General features: G+C 46.1%; 1 protein-coding gene and 1 pseudogene across 4 annotated transcripts in view; both read right to left on the bottom strand.

The window, feature by feature from the left end:
- Positions 1-24,210, bottom strand: part of BLVRA (biliverdin reductase A) — a 71,607-nt gene that overhangs the window by 33,494 nt on the left and 13,903 nt on the right. For 3 of the 4 annotated variants that reach the window (XM_059711571.1, XM_059711573.1, XM_059711572.1), the window contains 2 exons: positions 4,746-4,867; positions 1,948-2,067 (listed from right to left, as the gene is read on the bottom strand). In XM_059711571.1, coding sequence (XP_059567554.1) covers positions 1,948-2,067; positions 4,746-4,867 — 242 coding nt within the window. The remainder of the gene's footprint in view (positions 1-1,947; positions 2,068-4,745; positions 4,868-24,210) is intronic. The other variant, XM_059711574.1, reaches the window with a different exon arrangement.
- Positions 11,765-15,711, bottom strand: LOC132211257 (homocysteine-responsive endoplasmic reticulum-resident ubiquitin-like domain member 2 protein; annotated as a pseudogene).

Below are 24,210 nucleotides of genomic sequence, written 5' to 3'. Positions count from 1 at the left end.
ATGAATGGTACCATTTACAATTGTGCTTGTGTGATTAAGTTTGGACAAACTTTCGCTTTTTATAACAGACTTCCTACAAGGGGCACAAAATTCATGCAAGGGGCTTGCCTCTCGCATGCCCGGCTGCCTCGGCCAGCCCTCGCAGCCCCTTGCAGCCTCAGCCGGCCCTCATCTGGAACGTTGTCTGGACAGTTGTTCTGCTGTTCGGTCTAATTAGCATATTAACTCTTTATTATATAGGACTTGTAAATATTTTATGGTAGTAAATGATAAAATAAACTATTATCTATATGTATTTTATGCATTCATGACATACCTAACTTTTTATTAAAGTTTTTGGTATTTTCTAGGCTACCCAGTTTGTCTACAAATTTTTTCAAATTATCTCAAATCTCCAAAAAAAATTTAAATGTATTTATTTAAAAATATCTACATGTCAGTGGACCTGTGCAGTTTAAACTTGTGTTGTTCAAAGGTCAACTGTATAAGCATATAGTTATATGATCACTTTTTTTTTTTAAAGAAAACACCACTCTGGTACTGAAAACAGTTAAGGAAAACCAAAGAAAGGTTTTCCTAAACACACTCTGTCCACACACCAATCGGCATGATAAAGAGGGAGCACCTTGCTCCTGGGAACAGCAGATGTAGTTTAACGTAAGGACCTAGAAGGGAAGCTGAGACTCAGGGAGACAGCTGGCTAGGTCCTACCTGGGCTCCACCTTCCAAGCTCAATCCACCGAATGCTTGAAGGGTTCTAGGCTTTTCACTCAAAGGTGGGGCAGGGGGACACCTCGATTCTCTTGTTTTATAAACAGTCATCTCCCCTCTCTGATGCCACCACTACTTCCTTTCTTATCTCATGGTAGAACCACTTCATATTAAAGGCGCTCTCAGAGATATTTCAGATGGTGAAAGTGCAAAGGATAAAATTTTTTAAGCTTTTCCAAACTTAGAATAAACGATGGCAATTCACCAAGGCACAGAAAAGATGCTGGCTTTATATCCTAAGTTATATGATGAGAAAAAGGCAAACAGTGTTCAAACTACTCTCAATACATTTTTTTACAAAGAAATAAAACACTTTCATTCTTAATATTTCTAATGTTTTAAATCATAGTGTACTAAAGAAGTATTAACTTTACTATATTTTTCATTTCCTTACGCATTTATAACTAATAGGAAAGTTTTTAAAGTTTTGATCATCTTTTTATTGTTGACATTATTACACACTAAAGGCCCAATGCATGAAATTTGTGCACGGGGGTGGGGGGGAAGCGGGGGGAAGGTTGTTCCTCAGCCTGGCCTGCACCCTCTCCAATCTGAGACCCCTTGGGGGATGTCCAACTGCTGGTTTAGACCCGATCCCTGTGTCGGACATTGCTCTCACAATCCGGGACTGCTGACTCTTAACCGCTCACCTGCCTGCCAGCCTGATCGCCCCCTAACTGCTCCCCTGCTGACCTGATTGACATCTAACTGCTCCCCTGACAGCCTGATTGCCCCCAAATGCCCTCCCCTGCTGGCCTGGTCACCCCTAACTGCCCTCCCCTGTTGGCCTAGTTGCCCTCAACTGCCCTCCCTTTCTGGCCCAATCGCCCCCAAACTGCCCTCCCCTTCTGGTCTGTTTGCCCCCAACTGCCCTCCCATGCTGGCCTGATCGCCCACAACTGCCCCTGCCAGCCATCTTGTGTTGGCCATCTTATGATGATGTCGCCCTTGCATGACACCACCTAGGTTTTTATTATATAGTATATCCTCCATTCTCCCCTCTTTGCTCTCCTCCACCCAACTCATCCCCCCAGACAACAATTTTTAAAGGTGGTGGATCCATTATAATTTTCCCCATTGACTATTAAGACCCATTTGTGAGACTTCAGCTTGCCCAGTCATTTTTGCAGTCCTGAACTACTGTGCAAGGCCAGGGCTGCCTGCACTGAAACCCACCTGATATAGTCCTCATGGCTGGTGTTTTCACTGCAGATATAAGCAACGTCAACCTCTTGGCTAGAAAGAGCATCTTCCAAAGAAATCTGCGGGACTTCATCAATGCACTTGAGCTCGCGCCTGTTTGAAAATAACAGAAATGGAACTTAAAAGTAGACAGACATCGACTTAGAATAAACGAGCATCATCTTTCTCCCTCCTCCCAGAAATGTCTTGATGATCGTCTTTAGGGAGAGAAAAAATTAACTTCCTCCCCCACTTCAGGACATTTTCCGTGATGGAGTGAAAACAGCCTCAGGTTTGAAGTCAGGGGACTGGGCAATGAGTGCTGATACTACTGCTAACAACCAGTGTGAGGTGGAAGTCTCTGAATCACTTAATATCTAAAATAAAAATAGTGGATCTTTTTCCTCAAGAAGAATAATCCCTATGGTCACTGCCAGCTCCAAGTACCTGGCCAAACACTATGGCTACCAAACCTAACTCAAACCCCACATATTAACACCTTAGAGGTGCAAATTGCTGTGTGACTTCAAGCTCCTGCACAACCATCAGTGGCCTTGTGATGGTCAATGGAAGGCAGGTATCACCGCCTCCTTTACAGGTGAGCTGACAAAGCCCAGAGGGGCAGTAGTTGCCACTAATGAGTAGCAGAAGCAGGACAGGAACCCTAAGCCTTTTGCCTCTTACAGGGTAAGAAGAAACTCCTTATTTAGATGATCTGAGGATCCTGGCATTCAGCACGCTACCCCTGTGCAGAGGCTGGAGCAACAGAGCAGTCCTCTGATGAAGGATGTAACAGAGGAGATGGGGCGGCCAGCAGAGGGCTCCCATCCATCGCAGAGCTCCACTTAAGCTGCAGCAGGCAGAGGGCATTTGGGCCAGTATGGCTGCCAAAAGAGATTATGGTAGGTTTCTTCCTATGGGGGCTACCCAATCTACACTGCTCCATTTGACCAATACTTATTGTTTGCCGACTGTGTGCTAGGCACCATGGGGAGGATCATAAAGAATAAACTAAAAGTCCTCAGCGTCTATTGAGCTCACAGTCTCATAGAGAGAGGCAGTCACATACACATCAATAACAACAACACAGGTCTAACATGAGAACTGTGGTGCTGGAGTACATGTGGGAGACTCAAGGAGGGCAGGAAACATCAAGTTTAGGGTTTCAGAAAAGGCCTCCTGGGGAGAAGGTAGGACTTAGCAGATAGACCGTGAGGAACAGGGTAGGTGAGCAGGGGAAAAGTGTGACAATGGCAAGGGTGCAGTAAAGCAGTGGCTATGAGCTGCCCATCTTCCCACACAACCTGGGGACTTTAGGAAGTCCCACTGCATCAGCCATGGCAGCCGGTTGGCAGAGTGCTGAGGCTTTAGGCAAAAAGGAGAAGCTTCACTACATCAGGCGCAATGAGAGCTTCAACCCGGGCACAGCGGGCGTTATAGTGTGGCCAATGGTACTTTTGATCTCCCATTTGTATGCAGCTCCCTTAGAATCTTACTGGGAGGGGAGGATTGACCATCGGCAGATTCCCAGCACTTCTGAGTCACCCTAGTGACCCAAAGTCCACTTTAAATATTTAAAGGAACAGCCAAATTTTGAGACAGGCAAACTGGAAGACAGTAGGCCCCATAAATTAAAATATTAAAAGAATCTGCATGGCCCTAGCTGGTTTGGCTCAGAGGATACAGCATCGGCCTGTGGACTGAAGGATCCCAGGTTTGATTCCAGTCAAGGGCACATGCCCAGGTTGCAGACTCGATCCCCAGTAGGGAGTGTGCAGGAGGCAACCAATCAATGATTATCTCTCACCATTGATGTTTCTATCTCTCTCTCCCCCTTTCCCTTCCTCTCTAAAATCAATAAAAATATATATTTAAATAAACAAATTAAATAAATAAATAAAAGAATCTGAATGGACTATCAAATCGTTAATTATGCTTTCTAAATGTATTTATTTGATTTCTCTAAAGCACTAGAAAGTAGAGACATGTCTACCTTACTCACCACCACATTTCCTCAGCCAGCACAATGCCTGCAGCTAGTGCACAATTAATCTTGATAAATGATGTTACATAGCATTAGTTTGGTGAGCAGTATGTGTGTGAGAAAGCAGTGAGGGGTGGAGAAAAGAGCTGAAATGGGGCAATAAATAATACAAATGGTGATAAGTTTGATTTTGATTGGTTACATGACAGAAATGAAGCTCCCAAAAAGTGGGGCTCAAAATTACCAAAGGAAAAAGAACACATGGTATTTAAAGACGGGCCTTGGAACCAAATAGACCTACATTCAAATCCAGTTCTTAGACTTTCCAGCTGTGCGACCTCGGGCAAATGACTCAACCTTTCAAAAAGTGGCTCAGTTTCTTAAAGGTGGAGTTGATAATGGTAATGGTATCTATGTCAAATGGTCGGTAAGGCTCAGAAAGCTCAGGGCTACCGCATGGATAAGTGATGTAGTGATTAACTGCTGCACACCTGAAGCCTTCTTTCAGGCCAGCCCACCCTGTGTTCTCTGTGCCCTTGTGTTCCATGTGTAACTACAGGCCCTGTGCTCATCTTCCCTCCTTTGTCTCTGTAGTCCCTTCTAGGCTGGTGCACTGCTCATCCCAGCATGCTTCAGTTCCAGACCTATCCGAACTTGAGATCTTGTGGGACTAACCCTGAGCAAAGTTTTCTGGAAAACTCTGGAGCTGATTCTCTCTCCTGGGTCACGAGAATCTCCGTATCCCCAGGCCTTCTCCATCCCACTGGGCTCCCCATGAATTACAAGGTGAAAAGCAAGTGTGAGCCACCTGGACACGAAGCCAATCAGGTTCAGGAATGCTGAGGAAGCATGTGCGCTCCGCAAGTCTCTCATCCGCACAGAGCCGGCTCTGCCAACGCCCACCACCACCACGCCAAACTTCCTCTCGGGCTAAAACACAAGAAACCAAGGTAGAGTTTAAAAACAGTCGAGAGTTCAACACAATTCCTATTAAAATACCAATGGCATATTTCACAGGTCTAGGTCAAATATTCAAAAAATGTATATGGAACCAAAAAAGACCCCAAAGAGCTGCAGCAATCTTGAGAAAGAACAATGTTGGAGATATTAAAAGACCTGAAATAAAACTATACTACAGAACATTGTAATCAAAACAGTCTGATATTGGTATAAGAACAAGTATGTAGGTCTGTGGAACAGAACAGAGAGCCCAGAAATATACCCATGCCGCTTTGGACAATTAATATTTGATACAGAAGCCAAGAGCATAACATGAAGTAAGACAGTCTCTTCAATAAATAATATTGGGAAACTTGAACAGGTGCATGCAAGAAAATGAAAATATACCACTAAATTATACCATATACAAGAATAAACTCGAAATGGATAAAAGTCAGGAAACCATAAAAATCCTCGAAGAAATCAGAGGTAGTAAAGTCTCAGACATCTCTCATAGCAATATTTTTGCCAATATATCTCCTAGGGCAATGGAAACAAAGAAAAATTAAACAAATGGTACTGGGGGCTGGGGGTGGGGGTTGGGTAGAAGTGAGCAAAGGGGGGCAAAAATGGGGGACATGTGTCATAGTGTCAACAACAAATAAATTTTAAAAAATCAAAAGCTTCTGCACAGCAAAAGAAACCATCAAAAAAATGAAAAGGGAACCCACTGTAGGGGAGCACACATTCGATAAGGGGTTAATTTTCAAAACATATAAGGAACTCATACAACTTAACACCAAGACAAACAATCCAACTGAAAAATGGGCAGGGTTCAAAATGGCAGTGGAGTAGGTGGGCCTTCCTTGCTTCCAGAAGAGAACTGGAAATCACAACTAAATTAGGGAACAATCACCCTGAATTACCCACTAAAGACAACCTGAATGCCAACAACTGGCAGAAGAAGCCACCTCAAGACTGTTAGGAAGGGCTAGACGTGTAAGAAACTGGCCCCATCCCACGGGAGACCGGCCAAGGTTAGGGAAGGGATAGCTCAACTGCAGGAGGTTAACCTGTGAGGCCCGAAGCCTAGATCCCAGACCACACTCCCAGCCTGCATCACCAGCCTCGTGGGGAACAGTTCCCACGTAGCATCTACCTGTGAAAGGCTGAGGGGCTCCTGTCTGTCAAGGAGAGGGGGGCCTGCTGGAGACAAAGCGACCCTTTTACAGGGCCAATGAGCAAAACTGTTGCCAGCCACTCACCCTGGGCTCCAGCAGAGAGAGGGTAATGTGGACTGAAATCACCTGAGGAGAGACTGGGAAGAGACCTGGCAGAGTGGCTGCAAGGATCCCTACGCGGGGCCATCTCCCCACCACAGCAGCCATTTTTCTTGCAAGGAGCAATCACCCCCCAGCGCCATCAGCATGGGGAAAAGCATTACCCCACTCTCAAGAATATGGCTCACCCACCCTCTGGAATCCTGCATCTTTTTAAAAATTGTTGACAGTATTACAGAATTTTCACAGCCACTTGACCTGGAGGTCAAACCCTCCCTGGTATTAGCTACAACAATCAAGGCTTAACTACAAGACTGCGCACAAAGACCACTAGGGGGTGCACCAAGAAAGCATAACAAAATGCAGAGACAAAGAAACAGGACAAAATTGTCAATGGAAAATATAGAGTTCAGAACCACACTTTTAAGGTCTCTCAAGAACTGTTTAGAAGCCGCCGATAAACTTAATGAGATCTACAAGAAAACTAATGAGACCCTCGATGTTATGTTGGGGAACCAACTAGAAATTAAGCATATATGGACTGAAATAACGAATATTATACAGACTCCCGACAGCAGACCAGAGGAGCACAAGAATCAAGTCAATGATTTGAAATGCGAGGAAGCAAAAAACACCCAACCGGAGGGGTGGAATGAAAAACGAATCCAAAAATGCGAGGATAGTGTAAGGAGCCTCTGGGACAGCTTCAAGCGTACCAACATCAGAATTATAGGGGTGCCAGAAGATGAGAGAGAGCAAGATATTGAAAACCTATTTGAAGAAATAATGACAGAAAACTTCCCCCACCTGGTGAAAGAAATGGACTTACAGGTCCAAGAAGCGCGGAGAACCCCAAACAAAAGGAATCCAAAGAGGACCACACCAAGACACATCATAATTAAAATGCCAAGAGCAAAAGACAAAGAGAGAATCTTAAAAGCAGCAAGAGAAAGAAACTCAGTTACCTACAAGGGAATACCCATACGACTGTCAGCTGATTTCTCATCAGAAACTTTGCAGGCCAGAAGGGAGTGGCAAGAAATATTCAAAGTGATGAATACCAAGAACCTACAACCAAGATTACTTTATCCAGCAAAGCTATCATTCAGAATTGAAGGTCAGATAAAGAGCTTCACAGATAAGGAAAAGCTAAAGGAGTTCATCACCACCAAACCAGTATTATATGAAATGCTGAAAGGTATCCTTTAAGAAGAGGAAGAGGAAGAAAAAGGTAAAGATACAAATTATGAACAACAAATATGCATCTATCAACAAGTGAATCTAAGAATCAAGTGAATAAATAATCTGATGAACAGAATGAACTGGTGATTATAATAGAATCAGGGACATAGACAGGGAATGGACTGACTATTCTTGGGGGGGAAAGGGGTGTGGGAGATGCGGGAAGAGACTGGACAAAAATCGTGCACCTATGGATGAGGACAGTGGGTGGGGAGTGAGGGCGGAGGGTGGGGCAGGAACTGGGAGGAGGGGAGTTATGGGGGGGAAAAAAGAGGAACAAATGTAATAATCTAAACAATAAAGATTTTAAAAAAAATAAAAAAAATAAAAAAAATAAAAATTGTTGACAGTATTACAGATGTCCCCCATTTTGCCCCTTTTTTCTCCCTCCACACTACCCCCGCCCCACTCCAGGCCTTCCCTCACTATTGTCTGTGTCCATGGGTTATGCATATATGCATATATGTTCTTTGGCTAATTTCTTCCCATCTCCTCCCCTCCCTCCCCCGCCCCATCTCTGAGATCTGTCATTCTGTTCCATGCTTCCATGTTCATCAGTTTATTTTGTTCATTCGATTTCACATATAAGTGAGACCATATGGTATTTGTCTTTCTCTAACTGACTTATTTCACTTAGTATAATAATCTCCAGGTCCCTCCAGGCTGTCACAAAGTTTAAGAACTCCTATTTTACAGCCCTATAGTATTCCATTGTGTGAATGTACTACGGGTTTTTTTTTTTTCCTACCCATCTGCAGATGGGCATTTAGGCTGTTTCCATATCTTAGCTACTGTAAATAATACTGCTATAAACATAGGGGTGCATATATTCTTTTTGATTGCTGTTTCTGGATTCTGAGATTATAGTCCCACAATGGGATCACTGGCAGTTCCATTTTTAGTTTTTTGACAAAACCCCATACTGTTTTGCACAGCGGCTGCACAATCGGCATTCCCACCAGCAGTGCACTAAGGTTAACTTTTCTCCACATCCTCACCAACACTTGTTTATTTATTGATTGATGGTAGCCATTCTAGCAAGTGTGAGGTGATACCTCATTGTCTACTCTCACCACTGTTATTCAACGTAGTACTGGAAGTCTTAGCCAGTGCAATCAGACAAAAGAGATAAATAAAAGGCATCCAAATTAGGAATGAAGAAATAAAATTGTCAGTTTTTGCAGATGACTTGATTTTTTATATAGAAAATACTAAAAACTCTACCTCAAAACTATTAGAAACAATAAACAGTAGAGTTGCAGAATACAAAACCAATGTATAAAATTCCATTTCATTCCTATTTACTAACAATGACATTTCAGAAAAAAAAAATGGAAAAAACAATTCCTTTTGCAATTGCAACAAAAAGAATAAAATACCTACAAATAAACTTAACAAAGGATGTGAAGGACTTATACACTGAAAACTACAAAGTATTATTAAAAGAGATTGAAAAAGACACAAATAAATGTAAAGATATTCTGTGTTCCTAATTGGAAGAATCAACAAAGTTAATATGGCATATTACCTGTTAGACAGACCTAAGTAGAGTAAGGATGATGGCCCCGGTACAGAAACTCACCAGGGCAGAAAGCCCCAGATGCTAACCAGGGTCAATACTGGGAAAACAAGAACCTCGCCCCCACGGTAGCGTATCCTCCCCTCGCATATCACTGGTCATGTGGTTTGGACCCCTTATCTTTCATATCACTGACCAGGCGGTTTAGACCCCCTGACATTCTCCTCCCTAAAGATAGGGCTCAGTTGCATTTCAGCTCCAGGCCCAGAAAAGCAGCAAAACCAGACAAGTGATATTGTGGCTGCCTCAGGACCAGCGACATTGACTAATGACCCTCTGCCTTGGCACCAACCATTCAGAGGAGACGATGACACCTGGAAAGCTGATGAATATTCTATTAAGACCCTCCCCTGAAATCTCCCCTAAGATTTCCACCTGCAAGAAAGAGATAACTAAGCTTTCAGGACAAAGGACCCAGAGCCTGCTCTCCCACTGAGGTCATTTCCTTCCCCTTCTCTTCCCCCCACAGGCACGTATCCCCTAACCTCTAAGAGACCCCATGAGGCTTGCAACCAGGGAGCAATGGGTAGCTGTAGCTTGTCCCGGGCTAAGCCCCTGAACCTGTCTCCAAGGCCCCCTTTTCTCTGGCTTCTCAGTGAGCCAAAGCAGCCCAGCTAGGCTCTCCTGTTGCTTCTCCTATGCCCTTCCTTGTTTCACTGCCCTAAGAATATTTTTGCTGCCATCGTGGACCCAATACCCTTTGGCTCAGTACTGTGTAACCCTGCCCTTTGGATATCTCCATCCCTCATTCCCTTTTATTTAAATAAATTTAAATTTTCTTTAATTACTGTCTGAGATGGCTATTTAGCCTTGCCTGCATACCACTGACTTTAACCTTTCATTACCCAATGCAATATACAAAGTTAATAGAATCTTCATCAAAACCTAATGGCATTTTTAAAAGAAGTAGATAAAAAATTTATCAGATTTGTGTAGAACTACAGGAGACCCCAAATAGACAAAGCAATCCTGAGAAAAGAGAGCAAAGCTGGAGGTATCAAACTCCTTGACTTCAAATTATGCTACAAAATGACAATAATCAAAACAGCATAGTATTGGCAGAAGAACAGACACACAGAACAATGGAACAGAATTGAGAGCCTAGAAAGAAACTAACATACATATGGACAAATAACTTTCGACAAAGGAGCCAAAAAAAAAAAAATACATTGGAAAAGAAAAAGGCTGTTCACTATGTGGTGCTGCAAAAATTGGAAAGCAAATGCAAAGAATGAAACTAGACTACTGTTTGTCCTCATTTACAAAATTAACTCAAAATGGATCAAAGACTTAAATTTAAGACCTGAAAAAATAAATTCCATAGAAGAAAACATAGGTACTAATCGTATGGACCTTGGTGTTAGAGAGGATTTTATGAATTTGACCCCAAAAGAAAGTAAAGCAAAAATAAATGAATGGGACTATATTAAACTAACAAACTTCTGCACAGCAAATGAAGCTGCCAACAAAACAAAAAGGCAACCAACCGAATGGAAGAAGATAGTTGCAAACAACAGCTCCATCAAGGGGTTAGTATCCAAAAAATATAAAGAACTGATACAACTCAGCTCCAGAAAACAACAACAAACAATCCAATTGAAAAATGGGCAGAAAACCTAAATAGATACTTCTCCAAAGAGAATACACCACTAGCCAATAGGCATATGAAAAGATGTTCAACACCACTAGTCATCAGAGAAATTTAAGTCAAAACCGAAATGAGATACCATCTCATACCTGTCCGAAGGGCTATTATCAATAAATCAACAAGCAACAAGTGTTGATGGTGATATGGAGAAAAGAAAACCCTATTGCACTGTTGGTGTGAATGCAGATTGGTGCAACCACTATGGAAAACCGTGTAGCAATACCTCAGAAAATTCAAAATGGAATTGCCTTATGACATGGTAATTCCACTTCCGGGTATATAACCAAAGAAACCCAAAACACTAATTCAAAAGAATATACGCACCCCCATTTTCATCAAAGTATTATTTGCAATAGCCATGATATGAAAACAACCCATGTGCCCATCAATAGATGAGTGAATAAAAAAGTTGTGGTACATATACATGATGGAATCCTGCTAGGCTATAAAAAAAGAATGAAATCTTATTTGCAACAGCATGAATAGACCTAGAGGGTATTTTGCTAAGTGAAACAAGTCAGAGAAAGACAAATTTTATATGATTGCACTTACATGTGCAATTCAAATCCTATATAATAAAAGCCTAATATGCTAAGTGTCTGGTCATCCAGTGATCCATTCAATCAATCAAAGTGTAATATGCTAATGATATGCTAAGACAGCTCAACTGCTTGCTATGATGTTCACTGACCACCAGGGGGCAGACAGTCTACCAGTTGACCAGTCGCTATGATGTGCACTGACCACCAGGGGGAGGATGCTCTGACTGGTAGGTTAGCTTGCTGCTGGGGTCTGGCCAATTATGACTGAGAGAGATGGGCCAGACACACCCTGGAGCCCTCATGTGGCCCCTCCCCAGCTGATCAACCTCCCGCATCCCTCCCCAGCCTTGATCAAGCACCAGTGGAGTCCCTCAGGCTGGCCTGCACCCTCTTGCAATTCAGGACCCCTCGGGGGATGTCGGAGAGCTAGTTTTGGCCTGATCCCATAGGCCAGGCAGAGGGACCCCAGTGGTGCATGAATTCATGCACCAGGCCTCTAGTATTGTAATAATTATGTATGGTGCCAGGTGGGTACTAGAAATACTGGGGGGACACATGAGTATACAATTGTCTAAACACTATGCTATATACTTGAAGCTAATACAAAATAATGTTGAATATAAACTGACTGTGATTGAAAAAGAAGGCAGTGCTAAAAGACCACGTTGAAGCCTACAATCCAGGGCTTTGATTTGCACCGGCATCTTCACCTATACCTCCTCACCCTCACTGTCAAGCCCATCACTCATAAAATGACCCATTTCTTCAAGTTTTAGACAGTTTCCCATTATTGTTAACTTTGGCGTTATTATAAGGAGACTGCTGCTGACCTCCTTCTTTCCTAATAGGAAATCATCCAATTTGCTGTACGTAAACCAGTACTACATCTTCCGTTACCATAATGAGCTGACTAGAGAAGAAAAAACATGGTCAATGCTAAAGAGAACTGCAGCTCCTGGGAGTGTACATCCAGTCTAGCAAGTCTCAACTGACTTCTTCATTTAGCACTGGACCTCCCTGTGCATTCATTTGAACACTGACATTCGTGTGTTAATTTTCTTGAGCTACTAGGTTTGGGGCTGGTGGGTATTATTCTCCAGGGACATGTGCCAGCTTCAGAAACTGTGAAGCAATAGGGTGGGCTGGGCTGGCATTTGTTGTTGCCTGTGGCTTGAAATTGCACATAATAGAGCATAATAAGAATTAGCCACCACAGCATCTGCATTGGTTGAAAGCTGGCTACACTAGGAATCTAGCTAGAAGAGCTTGCCCAAGAAACTAGTTGTCTATATTTCTTTGCATTGAATGTGGGAACTGATTAGCCTACAGGGCATGGTTTTTATGTAGAAGGCTATGTTGCCTCAATCCTTCTGAGGGAGAACTGACAGTTCTAGACAATGTTTCCTGACTAGATGATGGAGTGGTTGATTTTGAATAATTTGAGCTAGAATTGCTGCTGGATGCCAATGTTGAATGACTTTCTCTATTGGTGCTATGTATGAGGGAAATGGGAATTCACTGAGTACAAAAATGATAAACCATTTGATGCTCATCCTGTTTTCTGACAATGTCTTTCAGCTATAAATTATGGGGAAGGAGTCTGCCCAGTACACCAATCTATGATCCATTGCCAAATTTATTATCTCACATTCTCTGCGGGTAAGGAATCTGAACATGGCTTAACTGGGTCCTCTGCTCAGATTTCACAAGGCTGACCAAGTTATGTTCTCATCCACAGCTCAAGGATCTCTGCTAAGCTTGTGTGGTTGCCAGCAGAATTCAGATGACCTCATGATTGTAGGAGAGGCCCTCAGCTCCTGGAAGCCACCTGCAGTTCCCTGACAAAGGTCTCTGTGCACAGGCATTTCACATCATAGCAACCTGCATTTTCAATCTAGCACAATTTCTCTCTGAAGAAAGGTTTTTAACTATAGGCTCAACTTATTTAATAGGCATAGTTGGAATATACTATATGCACACAGGTTGCTCATTTCTTTTTTGTTGTTAATTCTCACCCAAGGATATTTTCTCCATTGATTTTTAAAGAGTGTAATGGAGGGAAGAGAGGGGAGAAAGAAAACGAGAGACAGAGATAGAGATAGAGATAGATAGAGAGGGGGAGAGAGAGAGAGAGAGAGAGAGAGAGAGAGAGAGAGAGAGAGAGAGAGAGAGAGAGAGAGAGAGATGTTGATGTGCGACACATTGACTGGCTGCCTCTTGTATGCCCCCCAATAGGGGCCAGGGATTGAACCTGAAACCCAGGTATGTGCCCTTGACCAGGAATTGAACACTCAACCCTTTTGTGAGTGGGCCAATGCTCTAAACACTGAGCAACACTAGCCAGGACAGGTTGCTCATTTCCTTTATTTTTTTAAGCCTTTATTGTTGAGAATATTACAGATATCACCCATTTTTACCCCATTGCCCCCTTCCATGTGCTCCCCCACCCCAGGTTTTCATCACCCTATTGTTTGTGACCATGGGTAATCTCTTTCAGGCCACCCTTCCCCCTTCCCTCTGAGATTGACAGTCAGTTCCATGTTTCCATGCCTCTGATTCTATTTTATCCACCAGTTTATTTTGTTTATTAGATTCCTTGTTCATTTATTTTTATTTTTAGATTCAATTGTGGATATATATGCATTTATTGCCATTTCATTGTCCCTACTTTTTCTATTTTATTCCTCCTCCTCTCCTCCTCAGCTTCCTCCTCCATTTTCTTCAAGAATACCCTTCAACATTTCATGTCATTACTGGTTTGGTGGTGGTGAATTCCTTTAGCTTTTCCTTGTCTGTGAAGCTCTTTATCTGACCTTCAATCTAAATGAGAGCTTTACTGGCTAGAGTAATTTTGGTTGTAGTGAAAGGGCGAGGGCTATGCCCTCCATCTTACCCTGGATCCTCCATGTTGGGACAGAGACCATGTGCTCAGAAGAGTGCCTTCTTCCCGGAAGCCCAGGCCCCTGCTGGCCACGCCCGGGATTTCTTTGAACTAGCCAATGACAAGCAAGGGATGTTCGCGCCATAGAGATGACCACATCCTGTGCAACAAGACCCGACTTGGCGCCTGGCCAATCCGAAGGGCCCACAGCTAGCCCCCTCCCCTCACTATTAAAGCCCTGATTTTCCCATGGATATCACTCGGTTTTCCGGTCGCCGCGTCGGCTGGAGGCCTGGGTCGGGTTAGCTAACTCAATAAAGGACCTTCTGCTTTTGCATCGGATTGGCTCCCTGGCATGGTATCTTGGGGATCTTGAATTCTGGGCATAACATTTTGGGGGCTCGTCCGGGATCCCCAACACCATCGATGGGACTCCCAGTCCGGAGGGCCTGACTGACCGCGGTAGGTAGGTCGTGTTTTGTTTGTGTCGTGTGTTTTGGTGTGAGCTCACTTCTGAAATCTGTAAATGCCTGTAAATGCCTGTAATAATGATCTGAGTGGATCAACAGGCGGGAGGAACTGGGGGACGCCCCGATCCTCCATCTGAAGGGGTATAGCTTTGCTTCCGCGGAGTCGGGAGTTCTGTAGGAACCCCCTTAATCTGAGACAGGCAGGAGGAGTCGGGGGGCGCCCCGATCCTCCATCTGAAGAGGGGAAATTTTGCTTCCGCGGAGTCGGAAGTTCTGTAGGAACCCCTCAATCTGAGACAGTCGGGTCGCTCCCGCTGGTTGGCACACAACGGTCGTTTTCGGTTTTTGCTTCCATGGAGTTGGAAGCTTGTTTTGGTTTCGCTTCCATGGAGTTGGAATACTATATTTTCGGGCCCCTTAGTTGTCTGTGTTTGTGTTTTTTCGGTTTTACTTTGTGGATTTACTGGATGGACATTATGGGACAGGCTCAAACTACTCCTTTAAGCATTATGGTCGATCATTTCAAAGAGGTAAAGGGAAGGGCCAGCAACCTCAGTGCGGAGGTCCGGAAGGACCGGTGGCGGACTTTTTGTTCTAAGGAGTGGCCGACTTTTGGTGTTGGGTGGCCGCCGGAGGGGACGTTCGATCTCCCCACCATTCGCCGGGTTAGGGACGTCGTCTCCCAACCCAAAGAGGGACATCCTGGTCAACTCTCTTACATTGTTACTTGGCAGGACCTCGTGGAAAATCCACCACTTTGGCTTAGGCCCTTCTTACCTCCACACCCTCCGGAGCCAGAACCCATTCTTGCCTTGCAGGAAGCGGAGAAGAAGAAGGAGAAGAAAGTCACCCTGCCGTCAGCTCCAGCTCCCCCCTACCCGGTTTTGCAGGGGGGAACTGGAGAAGAGTTAATTTTTCCTCCCCCATATCATTTCCACAGGACGCCGGAGAGATTTGATCCTACCCCGTCGCGGGAAGCTGACGCAGTTCCGGGAATGGCTGGGGGCGGGGTTCCGGGAATGGCTGGGGGCGGGGTTCCGGGAATGGCCGCGGTTCCGGTTCCGGTAGGAGGCCCACCTCTCACCCGGCAAAGAGCTCAACGGGAGCTGTCTGTCGCAGCACCCGACTCCACTATCAAGACCCTGCCCTTACGAGCCGCTGGACCTCCGGATGCGGATGGCAACCAGCCCCATATTTATTGGCCTTTCGCAACTAGCGACCTCTATAACTGGAAGGCACAGAACCCTAAGTTCTCCGAAAAACCGGGGAGACTTATTGACTTGCTAGATTCTGTTCTTTTCACCCATCAGCCCACATGGGACGACTGTCAGCAGCTTTTACAGGTTCTGTTCACGACGGAGGAGAGAGAAAGGATCCTCAATGAGGCCCGAAAGATGGTTCCCGGTGTAGACGGAAATCCGACCACGAACCAGGCCCAGATAGATGTCTCTTTTCCCTTAACTAGGCCTGAATGGGATTTCAACACGGCAGAAGGTAAGGAGAGGCTCTTGGTCTCCCGTCAGACTCTAATGGGAGGTCTCCGCAGGGCTGCTAGAAAGCCCACCAATTTGACCAAGGTAGGGAATGTACAGCAGGAAAGAGATGAGTCTCCAGCTGCCTTTCTAGAACGGATCATGGAGGCATATCGCACCTATACCCCCATGGATCCAGAAGCCCCTGAGAATAAGGCAGCTGTAATCATGAGTTTTATAAACCAGTCAGCCATGGACATTAGAAAGAAACTACAGAGAATAGATAGATTAGGAGAAAAGAGTTTACAGGATTTACTGGTAGTAGCAGAGAAGGTGTTCAATAACCGAGAGCCCCCTGAGGATAGGCAAGCCCGCGCCATGGTGGCTGCCAGTGAGAAGCAGACTCGAAACCTGGCCAAGATTCTGCTAGCCACCACCATGGAGTCCCCTGGGGAGTGGACCCGTCACCTTCGCCAGCTTGCTGATGGCCAAGAAAGAGGTAAGAGAACCGCCCGGGACGGGAAAAGGAAGCTGCAACAGAACCAGTGTGCTTACTGCAAAGAGATAGGGCACTGGGTCCGAGAATGCCCAAAGAAGGCCGGTAAAAAGGGGAACAAGACAGACTGGGTGGAGGTCTTGGAGCTGGAAGGACTGAGTGATTAGGGAAGTCGGGGTTCGGATCCCCTCCCCGAGCCCAGGGTAACTCTTAAAGTGGAGGGGACGCCTGTTGACTTCCTTGTCGACACTGGAGCACAACATTCGGTTCTCCGCACACCTCAGGGGAAGCTAGCCAGCAAAAAGTCCTGGGTGCAAGGGGCAACTGGCATGAGCCAGTATTCATGGACTACCCGAAGAACAGTAGATCTAGGAACGGGCCGGGTATCCCATTCCTTCATGGTAATACCAGAATGCCCCTACCCCCTATTAGGACGAGACTTGCTAACCAAGATTGGAGCCCAAATAACCTTCAGACAAGGGGGGCCTCAGGTCACCGATGGCGAAGGCCACCCCATCCAGGTCCTGACTCTGAGACTGGAGGATGAATATCGCCTCCACCAGGGGGCGCCACCAGTAGAGAACAATATGGACAGGTGGCTGCGAGAATTCCCCACAGCCTGGGCAGAGACGGGGGGAGTAGGGCTGGCCGCCCACAGGGCCCCAACGCTGGTAGAACTAAAACCAGGAGAAGGCCCGATGAGAGTCAAACAGTACCCTATGTCCCAGGAGGCTCGGAAGGGAATCCAGCCTCACATCCGGAGACTGCGGAGCCTAGGGGTACTGGTTCCATGCCAATCTGCCTGGAACACCCCCCTCCTGCCAGTCAGAAAGCCTCATACGAATGACTATCGGCCAGTTCAGGACCTCCGGGAAGTAAATAAAAGAGTCCTGGATATACACCCAACCGTTCCTAACCCATACACTCTCCTAAGCTCTCTGGCACCCTCTAGAATCTGGTATACTGTATTAGACTTGAAGGATGCCTTTTTCAGCCTGCCGTTAGCGCCTCAAAGCCAACCCCTGTTTGCCTTCGAATGGCACGACCCCGAGGAAGGTTACAGTGGACAATTAACCTGGACACGATTGCCCCAAGGATTCAAGAATTCGCCCACCATCTTCGACGAGGCGCTGCATGAAGACCTCGGTGAGTACAGGAGGGAACACCCCAATCTCACCCTTCTTCAATACGTAGATGACATCCTGATTGCTGCCGATACCGCCAAAGATTGTGAGCAAGGGACCAAAGATCTGCTGGCCACCTTAGGAACCTTAGGGTACCGGGCCTCGGCGAAGAAGGCTCAGATATGCCAAAAGAGGGTGAGTTACCTGGGATACATACTGGAGGGCGGACAGCGGCGGTTGTCAGATGCTAGAAAAGAGACAGTCTTGAAAATCCCTGCTCCCACCTCCCGGAGGGAGGTGAGGGAATTCCTAGGATCGGCTGGCTATTGCCGCCTCTGGATACCAAGTTTTGCTGAGATCGCCAGGCCCCTATACGAAGCCACCAAGGAGGGGAAGGCCTTTAAATGGACTGAGACAGAAGAAATTGCCTTTAATCAGATAAAGAAAGCTCTTTTGGCTGCTCCAGCCCTGGGCCTACCAGACATTACAAAACCCTTTCGCCTCTTTGTAGACGAGCGCAAAGGAGTAGCAAAAGGAGTTTTAACCCAGGCTTTAGGCCCCTGGAGTCGCCCAGTAGCGTATTTGTCTAAAAAGCTGGATCCCGTAGCCGCCGGCTGGCCACCGTGCCTAAGAATCATTGCGGCAACCGCGCTCTTAGTCAAGGATGCTGACAAACTGACCCTGGGACAGGAGATCTGGATCACAACCCCGCATGCCATTGAAGGGGTCCTAAAACAACCTCCCGATAGGTGGATGAGCAATGCTCGCATGACCCACTATCAAAGCTTGCTGCTCAACCCCCCTAGAGTACGGTTCCATCCCAGTGCGGCCCTCAACCCTGCTACCCTGCTACCTGACCCTGACCTAGATGCCCCACTGCATGACTGTGCGGGAATCCTGGAGCAGGTACATGGACTTCGGAAGGACCTGACCGATCGGCCCCTCCCGGATGCAGAGGCCACCTGGTTCACGGATGGAAGCAGCTTCGTGCGGAACGGGAGCAGGTACGCGGGTGCAGCGGTGGTCACAGACACGAACACCGTGTGGGCGGAGGCTCTGCCCCCTGGGACATCAGCTCAGAGAGCAGAACTCATTGCACTCACCAAGGCACTGACACTGGGGGCTGGAAAACGGCTTAACGTTTACACAGACAGCCGTTATGCATTTGCTACAGCTCATGTTCATGGGGCAATCTACCAGGAAAGAGGGCTATTGACAGCCGAGGGACGGACAATAAAAAATAAGCAGGAAATTCTCGACCTGCTCGCGGCCTTGTGGCTTCCTGCCAAGTTAGCCATAATCCACTGCCAGGGACACCAAAAAGCTGATGACCCGGTAGCGAAAGGCAACCAAAAGGCTGACCAGGCTGCAAAGGCAGTAGCCCTTACCTCGGTCCCTACCATGGCCTTACAACTCCCAGACCCAGGGGACCCAGTCTTACCAGACCAGCCCAAGTACTCCCAGGAAGAGTTGCAACGTATCAGAAAGCTCCCCAGAGCCCAGGAAATAAAGGGATGGTGGCATACACCAGAAGGAGAACTTATACTGCCGGACTGGCTCGGGGACACGATGTTAAAACATATGCACCAATCCACTCACCTGGGAACCCGGAAAATGAAGGACTTAATCCAACATGCCAGAATCAAAATTCACCAGCAGAATACCAAGATATATCAGGTTGTGTCTGCCTGCAAGACCTGCCAACTTACAAACGCAAGGGTCGGATCAAATGAAAGAGGGACCAGGCTCAGAGGCACCAAACCGGGAGCACAATGGGAGGTCGATTTCACTGAAATTAAACCAGGGAAGTATGGTTATAAATATCTTTTAGTGTTCATAGACACCTTCTCTGGCTGGGTAGAGGCATACCCAACCAAGCACGAAACAGCCCAGACGGTGGCCAAGAAGCTGCTGGAAGACATCTTACCCAGGTATGGTTTTCCTGCTATGATAGGATCCGACAATGGGCCAGCCTTTATTTCACAGGTAACGCAGGTAGTAACTAGGGCTATTGGGGCAAATTGGAAATTACATTGTGCTTATAGACCCCAGAGTTCAGGTCAGGTAGAGAGAATGAATAGAACTCTAAAAGAGACCCTTACCAAATTAACCATGGAGACTGGCGGAGACTGGGTGGCTCTCCTTCCATATGCCCTTTACCGGGTGAGGAACTCCCCTTACACCCTGGGTTTTACTCCCTACGAGATCATGTTTGGCAGGCCACCCCCTATCATTCCTAACCTTAAAGCTGACTTACTCGCTGAATTTGAAAATCAAGAACTATCTCTTTCCTTAAGAGGGCTCCAGAGGGCACACGAGGACATTTGGCCGCGCCTCCGCGCCATCTATGAGACCAGCCCAACCCCAACTCCTCATCAACACAGACCAGGAGATTGGGTCTACGTCAGAAGGCATCATCGAGAAACCCTTGAACCACGTTGGAAGGGTCCTTACACCGTGGTGCTAACAACCCCCACTGCTCTCAAGGTAGACGGCGTCGCGACCTGGGTTCATCACACTCACGTCCGGTCAGCGGACCCCTCCACGATCCGGAAGGACTTCATCACCAAATGGAGCGTCGATCGAGATCAACGCAACCCGCTCAAGCTCAAGCTACGGCGTGCTCGACCTGCGTGATGCTGGTAACATTAAATAGATTTAGATAATGCCTGCACCTTCATGGACACGGCTCCAAAATGACAAGGACAATTCATAGGAAGATCAGGAATAGACTTTAGTATCACATGTCTAGTATCATGTTTTATTGTACTGATATGTTATACTGACCTTTGATTCGTTTGCAGGTTTGAATGTATGTTGGCTGTCCTGGAAGGGAGCTGTGTGGGGTGACCCCCAAAAGTAAAGGGTGTCTAGCTGCCAAGAGGACAAGTGCCCAACTGGGCAGGGAAGGGTGCCCATCAGGTTTTGGTCTCTGTTGAGAGACAGCTAACAGTTGGCAGCCTGTAATACTGTCTTGCAGGCCTGCGTGACCATGCCCATGTCAGGGGTAGTAAAGCTGGAAAAAGCCTGTTTAGACTAGAAAGTCTGAGGCATGGTTATGCATAGAAAGAAGGTTTTATACCAACAATTACTGTTTTGTTTTAAATCCATGAAAAGAAATTAGCAAGGAAAGTCAGAAAATCTTAGAGTAAATCAGTATGTTTTTCTCCTTATGTAATTCCTCCAAAATCTGGCAATGCTAAGTAAGTACATTTCTTTGCATAGATTCAGTAAGACTGGTTCCTAATAGTGGTTTCATTAACGGAAAACTTTGACTGGAGTATCATGTTTTGAAGAGCCCTATCTGAGCTCTAAAGACTTGAAGCCACTAAGAATGCCACGAAGAAAGCCTGGTGTCCTGCCTGGGAGCCCTGAAGATGGCTGGCGCTGGAGCGTCAGGCCCATGCCCTACCATCACTGGCGGTTGGTAAGAGTAGAAGGGGAGCAGTAAAGATGCCTCTGCATCCCTGCGAAACCCCCACACACTCTGGGCCGCAACGAGTAGGAGGGCTACTGAGATGGGCCTTAAAGCCTGGAGCGTGGGCTCAGGTGGAGTTGCTACAGGTGAGGGATTCACCTAACTCAGCAGATACTGCAGGCAGGCCTGATGGCATCTGGATGGCTTGGCTTCCTGGCCCTACGGGGCACATTAAGGTTCAACCATGAAATTCCAGCAAAGATAGTCAGTTACCATTCTTGTTGTGTTTATGCAAACATCAGGACAGTAAATAAATTTATCTTGATTTGGCTTTTTAATAGCCATGGAGGAATTTTAAGAAGAAAAATCCTATTTCAATAGAAGTTGTTAAAGCTAAAATGGTTTCTTTCCCTTCCACCGGACCATTTGTTAAGTGTATAAAATAGTTCGGTTGATAGTTCTGTGTGCTCACTATGGGCCCCTAGCGACGGTGAAATAAAAGTGCAGTCCGTCTCATGATTGAGACGGAAGTTCCAAGACAAGGGGGGAATGAAAGGGCGAGGGCTATGCCCTCCATCTTACCCTGGATCCTCCATGTTGGGACAGAGACCATGTGCTCAGAAGAGTGCCTTCTTCCCGGAAGCCCAGGCCCCTGCTGGCCACGCCCGGGATTTCTTTGAACTAGCCAATGACAAGCAAGGGATGTTCGCGCCATAGAGATGACCACATCCTGTGCAACAAGACCCGACTTGGCGCCTGGCCAATCCGAAGGGCCCACAGCTAGCCCCCTCCCCTCACTATTAAAGCCCTGATTTTCCCATGGATATCACTCGGTTTTCCGGTCGCCGCGTCGGCTGGAGGCCTGGGTCGGGTTAGCTAACTCAATAAAGGACCTTCTGCTTTTGCATCGGATTGGCTCCCTGGCATGGTATCTTGGGGATCTTGAATTCTGGGCATAACAGTAGGTCCTTGCTAGTCATCACTTTGAATATTTTGTGCCACTCCCTTCTGGCCTGCAAAGTGTCTGTTGCGAAATCAGCTAACAGTCATACTGGAGCTCCCTTGGTAGGTAACTAACAGCTTTTCTCTTGCTGCTTGTAAGATTCTCTTTTTGTCTTTTTTTTTCTTTTCTTTTCTTTTTTTATTAAATCTTTATTGTTCAGATTATTACATTTGTTCCTCTTTTTTCCCCCCATAACTCCCCTAGTTCCCGCCCCACCCTCCGCCCTCACTCCCCACCCACTGTCCTCATCCATAGGTGCACGATTTTTGTCCAGTCTCTTCCCGCATCTCCCACACCCCTTTTCCCCCCAAGAATAGTCAGTCCAATCCCTTTCTATGTCCCTGCTTCTATTATGATCACCAGATTATTTATTCACTTGATTCTTAGATTCAATTTTTGATAGATGCATGTTTGTTGTTCATAATTTGTATCTTTACCTTTTTCTTCTTCTTCCTCTTCTTAAAGGATACCTTTCAGCATTTCATATAATACTGGTTTGGTGGTGATGAACTCCTTTAGCTTTTCCTTGTCTGTGAAGCTCTTTATCTGACCTTCAATTCTGAATGATAGCTTTGCTGGATAAAGTAATCTTGGTTGCAGGTTCTTGCTATTCATCACTTTGAATATTTCTTGCCACTCCCTTCTGGCCTGCAAAGTTTCTGTTGAGAATTCAGCTGACAGTCGTATGGGTATTCCCTTGTAGGTAACTGAGTTTCTTTCTCTTGCTGCTTTTAAGATTCTCTCTTTGTCTTTTGCTCTTGGCATTTTAATTATGATGTGTCTTGGTGCGGTCCTCTTTGGATTCCTTTTGTTTGGGGTTCTCTGCGCTTCCTGGACCTGTAAGTCTATTTCTTTCACCAGGTGGGGGAAGTTTTCTGTCATTATTTCTTCAAATAGGTTTTCAATATCTTGCTCTCTCTCATCTTCTGGCACCCCTATAATTCTGATGTTGGTACGCTTGAAGCTGTCCCAGAGGCTCCTTACACTATCTTCGTATTTTTGGATTCTTTTTTCATTTTGCTTTTCCGGTTGGGTGTGTTTTGCTTCTTCGCATTTCAAATCTTTGACTTGATTCTTGCGCTCCTCTGGTCTGCTGTTGGGAGTCTGTATAATATTCTTTATTTCAGTCGGTGTATGCTTAGTTTCTAGTTGGTTCTTTAACATAGCATCGAGGGTCTCATTAGATTTCTTGTAGATCTCATTAAGTTTATTGGCGGCTTCTAGACAGTTCTTGAGAGCCCTTAAAAGTGTGGTTCTGAACTCTATATCCTCCATGGACAATTTTGTCCTGTTTCTTTGTCTCCGCATTTTTTATGCTTTCTTGGTGCACCCCCTAGTGGTCTTTGTGCACTGTCTTGTTGTAGTTAAGCCTTGATTGTTGTCGTTGATACTGGGGGGATTTGACCTCCAGGCCAATTGGCTGTGAGAATCAGCTGTGTCTGCAGTGGGAAAACTTCTGTCCTCTGGGGAGGTGCTAATCTAGCCTTTGCCTGAGGCTATCCGGCAAATGGCTCTGTGCAGGGCTTGGGCGGGGCGGGTCGCATGGGATCAAACAGGGTGGGCGGAGCAAGCAGTTATGCCTCACCGAGTCCCAGCAACCGCTGCAAACCTCGGAGAGAAAGCTGCCTTCGAGTTCCGACCGAAGCCAGACAGTCCCGCTTCTCCCGTTTGAGTCTGGGTCCCTAGGGACTCGCCCGGTTCTGGAGCTCAGGGTCTGAAGCTCCCTCCCGATTGAAAACAACAACCGCGCCCTCCGCCGCCAGCCCGCTCCATGCGCACTCCGCACCTGAGAATTTCACTTCAGCACTGCACCTCCTCTGAGTCTGGGTATGATATTCTCTTTCCTCCTAGTTGTAGAATTTCCACTCAGCCAGCCTTCCTGTGGTTCTGGATGATGTCCGTTCCGTCTTTTAGGTGTAATTTGAATTGGTTGTTCGAGGCAGCAATCTCCGGCGTTAACCTATGCCGCCATCTTGGTTCTCTCTCTCTTTGTCTTTAACCCTTTTAATTATGATGTGTCTTGGTGCAGGCCTTTTGGGTTCCTCTTGTTTGGGACTCTCTGTGCTTCCTGGACTTGTAAATCTATTTCTTTCACCAGGTAGAGGAAGTTTTCTGTCATTATTTCTTCAAATAGGTTTTCAATGTCTTGCTCTCTCTCTTCTCCTTCTGGCCCCCCCAT

The sequence above is a fragment of the Myotis daubentonii genome, chromosome 10, assembly GCF_963259705.1.
Source record: "Myotis daubentonii chromosome 10, mMyoDau2.1, whole genome shotgun sequence".
NCBI classification, from domain to species: Eukaryota; Metazoa; Chordata; class Mammalia; order Chiroptera; family Vespertilionidae; genus Myotis; species Myotis daubentonii.
The sequence above is the reverse complement of the archived record's forward strand: the minus strand, read 5'-3'. Positions and strand labels throughout refer to the sequence as shown.